The sequence below is a fragment of the Mirounga leonina genome, unplaced genomic scaffold (genome assembly GCF_011800145.1).
Source record: "Mirounga leonina isolate KUSES-001 unplaced genomic scaffold, KU_Mleo_1.0 Mir_94, whole genome shotgun sequence".
Classification (NCBI taxonomy): domain Eukaryota; kingdom Metazoa; phylum Chordata; class Mammalia; order Carnivora; family Phocidae; genus Mirounga; species Mirounga leonina.
The window spans coordinates 44,558,484-44,574,655 of NW_023270855.1; the positions used below are offsets into that span (position 1 = coordinate 44,558,484).

The following is a 16,172-nucleotide window of genomic DNA, read 5'->3' on the forward strand; positions in this document are numbered from 1 at the left end:
CCCATATCCAGCCCCATATCCAGCCCCATATCCAGCCCCATATCGAGTCCCATATCGAGCCCCGCATCCAGCTCTCCGCTCGGCAGAAAGCCTGCTTCTCCCTCTCCCACTCCCCCTGCTTGTGTTCCCTCTCTCACTGTGTCTCTCTCTGTCAAATAAATAAATATTTTTTTTTAAAAAAGAAAGAAAGAAAGAAATGCTGCAGGTAAAGTGCCTGAGGCTGCAGACACGCAGTTCCCGCGGCCAAATCAGGTAGGAGACGAGCGAGCCCACGAGAAATCAGGGCTTGGGTGATCCACAAATATGATTCCCTTGCAAAATAGGGCTCACAAGGGCTTTCTTGTCGCCCGGACAGTGAAGAGAAAGCTGATCGGCTTCCCCAAGGGCGACCGTCGCGCCTGTAGGCAAAAAGGTTTGATCACTGTCCGGCTGGAGAGGGAAGACTAGCCCGGGAGAGTGGCGACAAGTCCCAGCACCCTGGGAGGGAGGGGCGGGCGCCGCGGCAGGAAAGGAGGTGGAGACAAAGGAGGGGTCAGGCCGGGCCAGCTCCGGCTCCCGGGCGCAGGGCGGAGTCCGGGCCGGCCCGCACGCACGCAGGTGAGCTGGCCGGGGCGGAGCGCAGCGCAGCCGGTGCCAGGCTCGGGCGCCCGCGGCCGCCGCTCGGAGCCACCGGCCACAGCCGATTTCCCCAGCGAGGCCGAGGCGCCCCGGAGCCATGGCCGGCCAGAACTGCGGGGTCACAATCGCGCTGCTCGGGGTCCTGCTGCTGGGTGCCGTGCGCCTGCTGCGCGGAGCGGGTGAGTGCGGTGCGGCGGTAGCGGGTGGCGCGGAGTGGTGTTGGTGGCCCGCGAGCAGGGTCCCGGCGAAGGGTGCGGAGGAGCCGAGGGACGCCGGTGCGGTGAAGGCTGAGTCGGGGTGCACCAACGGCGCGGGGTCCCCGGGACCGCCGGCTCCAGGGCGCGCGGCGTTGGGCGAGGTGGCCGTGCCCTCCTGGGTTCCGAGCGACCTCGTCCTGGGCGCAGGCCGCGGCACCTAGGAGTGTCCCCGGAGCGGGGTGCCCGGCAGTCGGGGGATGAGCCCCGCGCCGACGGCGCAGGAGGAAATAAGAGCGCGCCCCGACCGATTCCCGAGGACCTGCGGCGCCCTGGGGGCCTCCCGCGGGTGCTTGGGGGCGCCGGGGCTGGGTGTGGGGAAGGAGCTATGCTATGCCCTCCTGGCCCACCCTCTACCTCGTCGCCTGGGCCAGGGAGAAGGCGCAAGAGTACAGTGGTTTGGCGCCCGACAGCTCACCGGATCACCCTTGTCCCGGTCCGCACGCTGCATTCTAGCACACCCGAAGTTCGGGAACATTAATTTGAAAATGAAACCGCCGGGCTGGAGAAGGCCGCCAGGTATCCGCGGCGCCGCCAAGCATCCGCGCCGCCGCCAAGCATCCGCGCCACGGAGGCGCTGCAGTCCCGCTCCTCGCGCCTCTGGGTAGAGTCTGCACTGGGGCCGCCGCAGGGGGTCGGCGAGGGGGCGTTGCAGAGAGGTGTGTGAATTTCCAGTAGTTCCGGTTGTGGGGAGGGACCGCCACCTCCCCGCTGCCTCTGCGCTGCGGGTGCGTGCGGGGAGGTGCCCTGCGGGTCCTGCAACTAGCAAAACACAGAAATAAGCAGGTGTACGAACCTGACTGGAGGCCTTTCCCGCAACTAGCGCAGGTTTTGTGATTTTTTAAAGAGCTGTCCAGGAAGCGATTTGGGTCTTTGATTATTCTTTGCTGCAGCTGGAGGGCGGGGGGGTTGTATTTGGCAGGTAGGTGGAATGTGTGAATTAAGTTAAGGAATAAAGCCAAGCGGGTGCCTTGTAACAAACGCCACCATTACAAACCCACAGGAAAGCTTCCTTGTTCCTTCCTCCAACAGTATCCGGTAACGTTGCTGCACGGTTCATAGAACATTTTAAGACTTCATTTAAAACCTTGTACACGTATGCATATTTACTGTAGAACACATTCACTGTCAGCCTGAATTTTCCAGATTTCCTCTGGGGAAGAAAAAAGTTTAAGAATAGAGTGATTTCGTGAGTGAAAATGTGTGTAAATGTGTGTGAGAAAAATGCATGTCCAATCACACTTGGGAGCTGTATGGAAATTGGAATTGAGATGTTTTGCATTGTCTGTGATACCCAGAACTCCTCCAGTAAGAATACAGTGTAAATCAAGGCATTAGTCATGACAAGGATGACAGGCTGGCCCGAACTGGCCTCTGGTAATGCATCTGATTTCACCCGGTGGCTGCCATTTTGGTTCCCGGTAGCTCCAGCAGAGTCCCTCCCTTCCTTCCCGGAAGTGCCTGACTCTCGGAGCCGTGTCTCATGGTTCAGGTATAAGTATGGGGAAGCCTAGCAACTTCCCATCTCACTTTCTTAAATTCCTCCTGTGGTCCTCCGAACTGGCTCTGTCCGGCCACATCTCTGGCCTGAACTGAGGACTGTGTCTCGGAGGTCTTGCAGAGTACAGTTGCTTTGCCTGAAGTCTTGGGGGTGGCCTAATGGGTATGTGCCTTTGAAGAGTTACTGGAGTCTGTCCAGAAAAGATGGAGACACAGTGAACTTGTTTTTTAAATCCCTGAACTCTGGGGCTGGGACGCCCTGGTGGCTCAGTCCTTAAGCATCTGCTTTCCGCTCAGGTCATGATCCCAGGGTCCTGAGATCGAGCACCACATCCGGCTCCCTGCTCAGCGGGGAGCCAGCTTCTCCCTCTCCCTCTGCCCCTCCCCCTGCTCATGCTCACCCTCTCTCTGTCTGTCAAATAAATAAATAAAATCTTTTAAAAAATAAATCTCTGAACTGTTAACAAAGACTCGGTAGAGTGAAGGTGAGGTTGGCATCTCTGCAGAACTGAACTGTAAAGGGAAGTTTGTGTCTTAGTGTGGTGTGTTGGGTGGGTTTGATGTAACCACCCGCCCTCCCACTTCCAAGAGTGAGGGACTAGTTAAGTTGGAATCATAATTTTGTTAAAACCTCAACTTGGTGACTTTTTAAGAACTGCTGGGATACCAGAGTCTGGGTCAGTGACCCCGTTCTTGCCGCCATTGTTTTTGCCAGAACTGTGAGCAGTCATCAAACAATGTGTTCACTCACCCTCGATGAGTATGTGTGTTCATCATTATTCAGATTCAAATGAGGAGCTGGCTGCTGTTGTCTGGAATGTGTAACTGGCAGGACTGAGGATTCTTCCTCACCCCCACAGATCTTCATGACTTAGGGTCAGAGAGGGGTGCTCTGCTGACTGTAGGGAGGTGCTCTGTTGCTGGCCCATCAGCCTCAGCATTCACCTCAGATGCTGCCATTTTGTCTGTGAAGTCTGTACCCTGCCTACACACACGCTCTTCTGGGGGTTCTCCATCAATTAAAATGTTTCAAGAATATATAGTTATTGTAGAAAAATTGGTAATAAATATAACCAACATGAAAAAAAATCTGTGAGCAAAGCACCTTGGTCATTTTGGTGCAGTCTATCTTTGTGTGTGTGTGTGTGTGTGTGTAAAACCAAATATGGGACCATCCATTGTATGGCTTTCACCAGTCCCATTGGACATTTAAGTTGCTTTCCGCTTTTCCTGCTAAAAAACAGAACATGCCTGACAATAGGGGACTGCTTATATCAATTCTGATAGGTCCGTTCAGTGAAAAGACATTAAAAATTACATAGTGCAGGGACACCTGGGTGGCTTAGTTGGTTAAGCATCTGCCTTTGGCTCGGGTAGTGATCCCAGGGTCCTGGGATCGAGTCCCGAGTCGGGCTCTCTGCTCAGTGGCAAGTCGCTTCTCCCTCTCACTCTCCCTCTGTCCTCTCCCTCCCTCTCTCTTTCTCCCTTTCTCTCTCTCAAATAAATAAATAAAATCTTTTTAAAAAATCTTTAAAAATATTACATAGCACAGATTCTATACTGACATACAATGATGTTATCTTTATGTTGTCGAGGTTATAAAATAGTATAAGCTGGATTAGCTCATTTGGATATATCTCAGAATGTGTTCTTGTTCACTGTATTGTTCTGCACTTTCTTGACGATTCTGTCTGACTAAAACTCTGGAAATAGAATTGCTGGCATGAAGAATAGAGAAAATGTTCGGGCGGTGGATCCATCCTCCCCCGTGGCCCTGTGGAGGGCTCGTCCTGTGGTCCTGGTGTACATTCCAACCAGCATGTGCAAGCAGCTGGTTCCCACACTCGCAGGCTGTCCTCACTGTTTCAGTAACATCTAGGGAAGAAGTTTTTTCCTCCCTCTAGTTCAGCAAGTAGGGTCTGAACAGTGTTCTAAGAATCTTAGGAGCACCCCAGCTAGATGGTACTAATAGTCCAACAATGATTTTTTTTGGCCAAAAACCAACCAACCAAAAAAAAAAAACAACAACAACCCAGGGGGCGCCTGGGTGGCTCAGTCAGTTAAGCATCATCCTCAGGTCATGATCTCAGGATCTGGAATCTAACCCCACAGTAGCGGGCTCCCTGCTCAGTGGGGGTCTGCTTCTCCCTCTCCTTCTGCCCCTCGCCCCAACTTGTGCATGCTCTCTCTCTCTAATAAATAAATAAAATCTTAAAAAAACAAAAACAAAAACCCAGAACTGAATCCCTTTGTTTATAACACAAGCCTCACCTGGGATTCTGCACAGCAGTGCCGCCTTGGGTTTGGATAGGGGAGGGGGTGGAGTTTGCTGGTTGGAGGGCTTCATGATTGAGCTCAAGGTGGGTGGGGCAGTGGGGGATGACAAGACCCCTGCTATGGGAGACCCATGGCTAAGGCTCTCCACCTGACTGATTAAGAAAAGTTCGTACCCTTTAATTATGATTCTAAATTATCAAAATTATCCCACAATCAAATTATTTCAAACCACTTCCGACAGCCTTGTAATTAGCCCTTCACCTTCTCCCAGGCAGCTGGCAACGTTCTTGATAACCAGGCCAGGAGAGCCAAGTTTCCTACCTCACCCCCTTGTAGCCTTGAATTTGTATTCAGTACATCATTTTTTAAAAACACTAACTACTTCTTGTCATAGCTAACACATATGGAGCATCTGCTCTGGACCAGCCACTCTTCTGAGTATTTTATATGTAAGCATGTCTCACCATCAGTAATTCATTCTTTAAATTTTTTTAAAGATTTTATTTATTTATTCATGAGAGACAGAAAGAGAGAAAGGGAGGCAGAGACAGAGGGAGAAGCAGGCTCCCTGTGGAGCAGGGAGCCTGACGCAGGGCTCGATCCCAGGACTCTGGGATCATGACCTGAGCCAAAGGCAGACGCCTAACGACTGAGCCACCCAGGTGCCCCTAATTCATTCTTTAAAACCAGACATTCTGCATGAAACAAAAACTGATGCCGTACATCTCATTGTTTCATATGGGAAAAACTGTAACAACCCAAACCCCCAACTGTTTCCAAAAGCATAAACACAGAAGGACACCCATCTGTAATTAACCGATTCTATTCAATGTAAATACATAAGACGTCACTTCTGGATTGCCAAACTGTTTATGTGGTTCTTGGTGGACAGCTGCTTTGTGTGTAGTAACTTGCTGAACCCCCACTTGTTGACACTCGGGGCATCTCCATCAGATCCTGACACTCCACCTATTTGTATTTGCAATGTAAGTCGAGACCTTCTGAGTATTATTTTGTTTAAAATGTTGTGTTATGTTTGGAGCTGTAAATATTCCTGTTTCCTCTCTTTCCCCCGGAAAGAACTATGATAGATGAAACAAAGTTTGAGTCAAAAAAACTAAGCTAGGGGCGCCTGGGTGGCTCAGTAGGTTGGGCAGCTGCCTTCGGCTCAAGTCATGATCCCAAGGTCCTGGGATTGAGCCCCACATCGGGCTCCCTGCTCAGCGGAGAGCCTGCTTCTCCCTCTCCCTCTGCTGCACCTCCTGCTTGTGCTCTCTCTCTCTGTCAAATAGATTAATAAAATCTTTTTAAAAATAAAATAAAATAAATAAAAACTAAGCTGCTTTCTCCTAAGAAAATGTAAATTGAGGAGGTGTCCTTGCGGAAACCTGCTAGCCTTTTACCTGTCCATCCTTAAGCAAGTACCCCCACGAAGACCCCTGTGTTGAGGGGCACAGAGAGGTGAAGTCACTTGCCCAGGGTTACCCAGCTGGTAGGGAGTGATGCTAAGATGGCGGCCCAGGTAGCCTGACCACACAGCCCGGCTCCTGTCACCAGTGCCCAGTAATAACCCCTGTGCGCAGTGGGACTCCTGAAGACCGCGTTTGCTAGTCCTCTCAGAGACAATGTCTGTGCTCCAGACATGTCCTTTCATTTAAAACAAAACAAGCAACGCTTACTGAGTGCTGTGCTCATATTTGTTCTGGGGATGTGTATGTGCTTTTAGTAGTCAAAGTATTTCAAGACCGTGCTTCGAAAACACCTGGACGCGGTAACAAAAATTCAAAGAGTAGGAAAGGGTGTGTGGGAGGAAGCATGCCCCCATCCACCTCTGACCCCAGGTTTTCTCCCAGAGGCAGCCATGGTTTCTTGTGCATTGTTCCTGAGCTGTTCTACACATGTACAAGTTTATAAATGTATGTACCTTCCTTCTTTACACAGCAGGAGCATAACCATAGTATACAGGATAGGATGTTTCTCACACGTGTCTTGATTTTGTTCACTTTTTGTGATTTTATCCATCTTGTGCTCACTCCAGATTGGAACATATGGGGGCTGTCATTCTTTTTGACGGCTGCATAATATTCCTTGCCGTGGGCACAACATGTTACATTTCACCAGCCCCTTACCAGACTGGATTGTTTCCAGTCTTTTGTCTTTATTTATTTTATTTTATTTTTATAAGATTTTACTGATTTATTTGAGAATGAGAGAGAGAGCATGAGCAGGAGGAGGGGCAGAGGGAGAGGGAGAAGCAAGCTCCCCTCTGAGCAAGGAGCCTGATGCGGGGCTCGATTCCAGGACCCTGAGATCGTGACCTGAGCCAAAGTCAGACCCTTACCCCACTGAGCCAGCCAGGCACCCTGGTCTTTTATTTTTATAAACAGATCCTCAGTGACCATATTTGCAGTTGACTTCATTAGGCATATAGGCAAGTTTACCTGTGGGTGAAAATTCCTGGAGGAGGGAATTACTGGGTCAAAGGATTTGTACAGAAAGTAACAAAGAACAAATGGAGCAAAGTGAGTGACAGAAGTGAGACAACTTGCCCAAGGTCACAGCTAATGAGCGGTGGTGCTTATCTGTGAATCCGGGCAGACCCGTTTCAGAGTGCAGGCTCTGCACCTCCCCACACTGCAGTTTACTCCTTCCTTTCATCTTTCCAGTTGAAACTAACCATACATTTTAGGCGAGAGAAACGTTTCAAATTTCCTTTTAAATATTTACTTTTGGCTAAGTGCTCAGTGTGCCCAGAGTCCTGGGGGTCAGGAAGACTGAGGCCAGACATGGTTCTGGTAGCACCTCATGTTGACATTGAGGAGTCATTTGTTCTTACTGACTTTTTACATAGGTGAGTCTCATGGTTAAGGTGTAACACACTCTAAGCTGCTATAACACACAGACTCAAATGTGGGTCATGGCTCAAACACAACAGATGCATATTTCATGCTTATATAAGCTCCCAAACAGGGGATCCCCTCCAAGCAGTGATGAGGACCCAGGTTCCTTCCGCTTTCTTGCTCTGCCGTCTTCAACGTATGGTCATCCACATCAAACTGACAGAAGACAGAAGAACACAAAGGGGCTCACATGGGAGGTTTTTATGGCCCGAGCATAGGAGTCATTTCAAATCATTTGTGCTGCCATTCTCTTGGCTAAAACTCGGTGGCATGGCTCCATCCCACTGAAAGGGAGACTGAAATGTAGTCTAGATGTAACCCTGGAAGAAGTTAGCATTGTCCAGTTGGCAAGGCACTGGGCGTAGTGGGCAGAGCACCAGACTTAACAGTCAAGACACGTGGTGCTAACCTCAAGTCTTGTCAACCATGAGCTTTAGGATGTGGGAAAGTTGCCTTGCCTCTCTGGGCCTCGGTTTTTCCAATCTTTAATGTAGGGGCTTGGACCATGCAGAGGAAGCACCAGCCCTCATGTTTTATGAGCTGATTTTAAACCAAAGCTGATCTGCGGGCCTCCTGGAGACCCCTGAGCTAGGGGAACAGCTCAGGCAGATTCATATCCAATGCCCACGAGCTTAGTGGCTGGTGTGCATGTTCAAGTGTGTAGCGCGACTCTTGTCATCTTGCTCTCTTTCTGTCTGTATCTCACATGAGCTCAGGAAAAGAGGCTAGAAGGAAGGAAGTCCCAGCGCAAGCACCTGGCCTCGCAGGGTGGCTCAGGAGAGTCCCCCTGTGTGGAGGACGGTTTCTTGGTGGCAGGAATGATCATGACAAGGACTCTTTATTGTCCTGCGTGATCTCCCCCATTTGAGCCACATTGCCCCCACAACATCCTGACCGGGTTGGCATGGTTTGGTTTGGTTTTCTCTAAATAGTGATGCTGAATCTGTGAGAGAACACAATAGAAAATCAGATTTTGCCTTACAGACATTCGCTTTACAACTTGTATGAAATGAAAAGTTCTTTCTTCAACTACTGGACTTAAAAAAATAATCGGCGCGGGGCGCCTGGGTGGCTCAGTCATTAAGCGTCTGCCTTCGGCTCGGGTCATGATCCCGGGGTCCTGGGATCGAGCCCCGCATTGGGCTCCCTGCTCCGCGGGAAGCCTGCTTCTCCCTCTCCCACTCACCCTGCTTGTGCTCCCTCTCTTGCTGTGTCTCTCTCTGTCAAATAAATAAAATCTTTAAAAAAAAAATAAATTAAAAAAAATAATAATCGGTGCTTCTCAAGTCTCTCCTGAGCAGAGGAGCCCAAGACCAGGGCACCAGTGAGAGCCTGGCTGGTCTGACTTTGCTGGGGAGGGGCTGTCCTCTCGGACCAGCCGTCCATGCTGCCCGATGCCAACACAACTCAGCAATATGACTCCAACACCAGTAAACGCCTCACTTCAGAGTGGGAGCATCTTTAAGTAATGAGTTGGGAAATATCTCGAAAGAACGAATTAAAACTGTTCCATAAGCACAGACAATGTAGCTTTCTTTAAGTTTTAAGTGACATGCCGATACTCCTGACCCTCCATGACAGGAGACCAGAAGATTCTGGGTAAAATGTGCCATTTCTGCAAAAACATATGAAGTACCGATCTGCTGCCTCTGTCTGGGATGATAAAAGTCTCCAGAAATGAGTTTCATCAAAGTCTAATGAGGCCCCAAATTACGTGGGGTTTAAGTTAAGCTGTCGTTTTGGGGGTGGGGTCCACCATGTGGCCACGCACGATGCCACACAATGCTTGGAGCCCTGAGGAGCCTTCTGTAGCCCTTGACGATGTGTGGTCCGGCTGGGAGCCGGGCAAGGATGGTGTCCGTCCCGGCACACGCCGATCCATCCAAACAGATGCCTTATCTTCCGCTACTGATCTGGGGGCAGGAACATCAGGCTGTTTGAAACAAAAATGTTTGGCTAAAGCAGCGTTGAGCCTGAAAACAACTCGCAGATGTTTGGTGAGAGGTCCGGGGACACCCTAAGGGCTGCAGAGAAAAGCCCCTGAGTGTGAAGGGCTCGGGGCATCTCCTGGACCCAGACAGAAATCTGGCTCTTACGCAGAGTGGCACACCACGGTGGGGGAGAGGCCAAGAGCTAGCAGCATGGAGGGAGGCACAGCGGTATGCCTCTGCTCCCGCTGGAGGTCTCGGGCAGCTGGGAACACTGTCTTCGGGAAGATTCGGCAGTGGTGATGGGCTATCCTCCCTGCTGAGTGCCAGGGAGAGGGGAGCAGAGAAATGGAAGGAGTTGAGCCAGAGGTCTAACTGGGCTCACGGTTACCTGCTAGCTTTTTGGAAGCAATCTCATTCAGACAAGCATTGGGATAGGGCAGAGCTTGGTTCAAGTCCTGACTCCCTCACCTCTTAACTAGGCGGCTTGGGCTAGTTACTTAGCCTCCCTAGGACTCAGTGTCCTCAGTTCCAAATGGGGACATGGCAGCACCTCATGAGTAGCTGGAGGTCTGTATGAAATCACGTCTGTAAACCACTCAGCACCCAGTCTGGCCGAGAATAGATTCCTCAGTTAATGAGAATTGCTATTTCTTTGATTATTTGAGTTGAGCCCACGAAGAACTTGGAGATTTTCAAGAGCAGATGGTCTGGATGGAGCTGCCCGGCCATGGTCTGCATAACCAGGGTGCTCGTGGGAGACAGAGGTTGTTCTCCGGCCTCTGCTACCACACGCTGTGCTTCAGTTACTGTCCCCATGCAGGTGACTTTGGGCAGGTGTGAGGACATCTCGTGGGAAGTTCCTAGAAGTGAAGCTGCTGGATTAAAAATGGCAAGAAGTCGGGGTGCCTGGGTGGCTCAGTCGGTTGAGCGTCTGCCTTCAGCTCAGGTCATGATCCCAGAGTCCCGGGATCGAGTCCCGGGATCGAGCCCCGTGTCAGGCTCCCTGCTCAGTGGGGAGTCTTCTTCTCCCTCTACATCCCCCCACCCCACTCATGCTCTCTCTCTCGCTCTCTCTCAAGTAAATGAATAAAATCTTTAAAAAAAAAAAAAAAGACAAGAAGTCATTCTCAATGACACTAGAACAAGTTTTTAAAAATTGTTTGCAAGTGAGTACCTACACACACACACACATTTTCTGTTAGCCAAGAAACTGACCAGACCAGTTTTATGCAACTTTAATGCCACACCCAATTTCTCTGCGAAATGAATGAGAACACCCCAGTAGGCTTCTGAGGGTTATAGTATTCTTGTGAGCAGGTATCATATACCGACCCTAAGCTGGAATGTGCCAAGCCGTGGAAACAGAGCTGGACCCCTGCCTTTAATCCTACCCCCCCCCCACTCCCCGCCCTGAGAGACAAAGAAGGATTACCCAACCGGCCTAGAAGTTGCTGACAGTCTTATCAGGCACTTCAGCCTTGGGCTAAATCTGTGGCGAGCAAGTTCTCAACTTGTCAGAACACAGAAGACGTTTTTCAAATTATAAACAGTGCTTGGGTCATCTTGCAGAAGCCCATCACCACCCAATGCAGCCGAACACTGCCATCCAAATCTTCCAGCCTCCCTGGTCTGTGCCTGTGTGGGGAATACAATACAAGTTCTAGCCAGGGACCTGGGGCCCAAGGAAGGTGTGTCCCACTGGCACCTGGAAGCTCTAGATAAGCATCTTCTGCTCCTTGTCCTGGTAGTTGGAGACTGGAAACAACCCAAATGTCCTTCATTAGAAGCCTGGTTAAGTAGATGATGATACATCCCAACAGTAGAATGCTACATAGCCATTTAAGGCAATTGGGTGTCTTTCAGTGTACTGATGTGGAGTGACCCCCAAGATATATTACGGACGGGAAAACGTAAAGTTCAGAACAGTGAGTATAGCGCGTTGCCTGTTGGCAAAAGGAACTGAAATAAAATCAGGGTGGCGTATAGATATAGACTTACATATTCAAGAGTACCTGTGTGAGGACACACAAGAAGCAGACATCACTGGTTGCCCCTGACAAAAACCCCAGATGCAAGATAAAAGCAAGACTTTTTACTGATCAAAACCCTTTTTTTTTTTTACTTTGTGCTTCATTTATTTATCTAAGTGTAAAATATATTTTTCAGCTCTATTACGCTATAATATACAGAGCACAAGGTTCATCAATCTCAATGGCACTATTCAATGAGTCTTGTCAAATGCATGATTCAACAGTCCCACCACCCTGCAAAGTTCCTCCAGACCCCTTTGCAGTCAATCCCCAGGCAACCGTTGATTTGCCTTTTGCCTTCTAGCACCAAAGTTTTGCCTTAAAAATAGTCTTAAATTAAAAAAAAAAAAAAAATTCAAAGCCAGGTTTAAAGATAGCAATCAATACTTCTGTTAAAAAACAGATTTTGTGAATGTAAATACTGTCTTCAAAAAGTCTACAGTGGCTTCCTGGAAGAATTTGGTTGTGTAGAAGGAACGGAGTAGAAGGATCAAGTCACTAGGAATTGGGGAACTCATGACCAAAGCTGCCTTCTCCACGTGGAGTAACTTTTCTTGAAAAGCAAATTGTTGCATTTCTCCCACTATCCACCCTTAGAGCCTAGCGCTGAGCAGACCTAGAGAATTTGATTTTTGGCTAGGAAGTCTTTGAAAGATCTAGCGCAGTCTTAAGCCATTAGGTAATAAATCCCATCCATTCCACAGATCTTGGGGGCCCTCTGTGCTAGACGGTCAACATACAGAGGTAGGAAACCCCAGTCCCTTGCTCTCCAGGGACTCACCATCCAGAAGGGATTCAAACATGTACACTGAGGGCTACAAATTAGAGGCATAGAGGCCTTGACCCAGTTCTGTTTGGTGTGTTTTGAAAAAAAAGAGCTGGATTACAAAGTATTTAGTAAAGCATGCACTTCTGATTCAGCAGATACCCTATGTTGGCCTTTCTCGTTTACATTGCCTGCTTGGGCCCCAAAAGTATGAGTTTGAGACACTGTCCAATGTGTAAATACACTTAAAAGATATATGTATAAAAACTGCAGTAAAGGTTGGGGATGATGGAGACTAGCTTTCGTAGGCAGGAAAAGAGAAGGAGGAGGACAAGGTGTTCTCCTGGTGTCTGATGTCTGTGGGACATCGTAACAAACCATGAGGTTGACTCTGGGGTGGAAATGTGGCTCTGTCATTCATTACCAATAATCCCACAGTGTTGTTCTGATATTTCCAGAGCATTTTCCCACCATCTCTGAAAAGACAACTTGCTAAGTGATCCACTATCTGGAAAAATGTAATTAAGGATGATCCTTCGACTCCAGATGGCCAACACAAAAAGATGCTCAGCATCACTCATCATCAGGGAAATGCAAATCAAAACCACAATGAGATATCACCTCACACCTGTCAGAATGGCTAAAATCAACAACACAAGAAACAAAAGGTGTTGGCGAGGATGTGGAGAAAGGGGAGCCCTGTTGCACTGCTGGGAATGCAAACTGGTGCAGCTGCTTTGGAAAACAGTACGGAGGTTCCTCAAAATATTAAAAATAGAACTATCCTAGGATCCAGCAATCATACTACTAGGTATTTACCCAAAGAATACAAAAGTACTAATTCAAAGGGATACATGCACCCTGATGTTTATAGCAGCATAATCTACAACAGCCAAATTATGGAAGCAGCTCAAGTATCCATCGATTGATGAATGGGTAAAGAAGATGTGGTATATACATATACACATATACATATTTATACTACATCTTATTTATCGATATATGATACATAGGTATCATACACACACATGCACACGCACACAATGGAATATTAGTCATAAAAATGAATGAAATCTTGCCATTTGCAACAACATTGATGGAGCTAGAGAATACTATGCTGAGTGAAATAAGTCAATCAGAGAAAGACGAATACCATATGATTTCACTCATATGTGGAATTTAAGAAACAAAACAAGCAAGCCAAAGGCGGGGGGAGAGAGAGTTAAACCGAGAGAGAGAATAAACTGCTGGTTACCAGAGGGGAGGTGGATGGGGGATGGGGGAAATAGGTGATGGGGATTAAGGAGCGCACTTGTGATGAGCGCTGGGTGATGTATGGAAGTGTTGAATCACTATATTGTACACCTGAAACTAATATTACACTGTGTGTTAACCAGAATTTAAATAAAAACTTTTAAAAAATAATGATCCTTCGATATATGATTTATAACTGGAGACCCAGCTATAGGAGCAAAACAGAACATAGTTGAATGAGGATTAAATGCCTCATTGCTCTGGGATTTTCTAGCTGGTTTTGTTCCCATCCTCCTCTTCTTTCCTTGTTAATAGCACTTGGCAGGAGGACCAACTCCTGCTGTAAGGAAGGAGTATGGTTCATGAAAAGGAAAGTGCTCTGAACTACAGTCTCTTCTGTCCCTTTCAGGAATAACCATCTGCTCTTTTCTTCCACCTGCCAACACGATGTGCTTTGGGGCGAGGCTCTCAAAACCCTCATCTCAGCATTCTTGGTCCCTCAACCTTGTTTTTTATCTCCCTGAATTTTTAGCCTAATGACCTTGAGATCACTGGCTAGTCCCAATACTGGCACCGTCCAGGTGCCAATATGACCATCCTTGTTGATGGAATTTGTTCCATGATGGTTGAACCCCTATAATATCCATTCTTGTTGATTTAAGACCTTCCATGTCAATATCTTCTGCAACATCCATCCTCATGGACATAACACCTTCCGTAACAACCGTTCTTCTCTAGTGGCCCTCCTCAGTGATGAGACATCTTCCATAACGGTTGATCTTGTGGACATAACACCTCCCATAATCACCATGCTCTAATGTAACGTATTCTATAATGGCCCTCCTCATTGACATAACACCTCTTGGGAACTGTCCTAGCCCCTGTGGGTGAGGAAAGCATGTGTCTGTCTGGCCCCAAAGATTTCCTGAAGTGTGCAGCCTTCCTTTGCTGACCTGTTTTACCCTGGGTTTGCTAGAGAAATCACTTTGTTGACCTGGCCTGTGGTCATTTGAGAGAGCTTCATTCGGAGACTTATTGTCCGAGCCAGGCTGTGTGGGTTGACACCCCCCTGCCCTTTAAGAATGCTGGAAACATCAATAACAGCAAGAGGTACTGATCCCTAATCCCTAAAACAAGAGATTCAAACAGTTGGCTGTCTTGGCTCCTGCGAAGGTGATACACCCACCCTCCCCGGTTATGTCCCCCCAAGTAACCAAGAGTTTGGGTCTTTGCAGTTAAGAAACTGGCAGCCCTAAGGCCCCCCAAAGACCCATTTCACCCCTCTCTCGGCCGCCAATTGGTGAAGGCTGATCCCCTGGCTGCAAATGCTGCCGTCTGTCCTTCTGGTTGTGGCAAGTCTGGAGTGAGGGGTGAGTCAGCCAGTGGTCATCCTCCAGACAGAGTATCAGGAACGAAGGTAGGGAAGGAGGAGGGGAGACGTCAGAGAAGACAGCAGGAGCGGACATCATCCCTTGCCCAGGACTTGTCGTTCATGAGGAGAGTTGGGATCAGGGCTCTGAGGGGGGCAAGATGACAGGCCAAGAGAGGGGCTCAAACTAGGCAAACAGGCTTGTTTTGGATGGCTAGGCTCCTGCCTCCCTACCAAACATAGTGTACCGTCACAGGGGCCTCTGTCTGCACTAGGGCAAAGGGCAGCATTGATATTCAGAGTGGGTGTTGGAAAAGCAAACAGGATCCTTCTCTCTTTGTTGGTGTTGAGTGCTTAACACAGTGAAGCGGGTCCCTCCCTAGCTGCGGTTGGGGCAAACGCTTGGGCCCCGGTTGCCCAGCAGCCTGTGACCTTGAGGATGGACATCTTGGAGTAGCAACCATGTGTGGGCTTTGGAGTCAGGCAGTCCTGGGTTTGGATCTCAGCCGTGCATCTTCCCAGCTGTGAATGTGAACAGTTTACCTAAAGGATATGCATAGGAAGTACCTGGCAGGTGGCAGATGCCGAACACGTCGGGGTGGTAGGTTATGGCCATCATTCCCAGAGGCCACCTCCCACCAGCCCCCAGCTTTGGCCAGCCCCTACACAGCCTAACACTTCTGGACTCTTGGGGTGTTAAGGCCAGGCTTCCCACTGGCTCTCTCCCTGATGTCTGGTTTTCATCTGAGGACCCTCTTTTTGCTCTTGCTCTGCCCACAGGGCCAGGTGAGATGACCAGCCATGAGCTCTCTCGACCACGGCATGAGCTTCCCTCTGATGCACTCCCCCACCCCTCTCCCGGTCATCTTCCAGCATCTGGACACTCAAGTTTTACAGTAAATACAATGAGGTTAGACATCCTCGTGGATGTACACTTCCAGAAAAGCTGTCCACTTGACATAACACCATAATGGTAACTCAGCTCAGAAGGGAAGGCTCCAGAGCGCCTGGGTGGCTCAGTCAGTTAAGCATCCGGCTCTTGATTTCCACTTAAGTCATGATCTCAGGGTCGTGAGATCAAGCCCCACGTTGGGCTCCGCGCTTAGCGGAGTCTGCTTCTCTCCCTCTGCCCCTCCCTGCACACTGTCTCTCTCTCTCTCTCTCTCTGTTAAATAAATAAATCTCTAAAAAAGAAGAAGGGAAGGATCCATGTCCTAGACAATACCGTATACTCATCCAAACCCCTTTCCTTGAGCAGCTCAGCAGGTCCTGC

The 16,172-nt window shown here is 48.9% G+C and overlaps 1 protein-coding gene across 1 annotated transcript in view; it reads left to right on the plus strand.

Annotated features, from left to right (window-relative positions):
• The first annotated feature begins 626 nt into the window (after nt 1–626).
• Nucleotides 627–16,172, plus strand: part of CDCP1 (CUB domain containing protein 1) — a 60,014-nt gene continuing 44,468 nt past the window's right edge. The window contains exon 1 of the mRNA XM_034997213.1: nt 627–797. Coding sequence (XP_034853104.1) covers nt 716–797 — 82 coding nt within the window. The 5' untranslated portion in view covers nt 627–715. The remainder of the gene's footprint in view (nt 798–16,172) is intronic.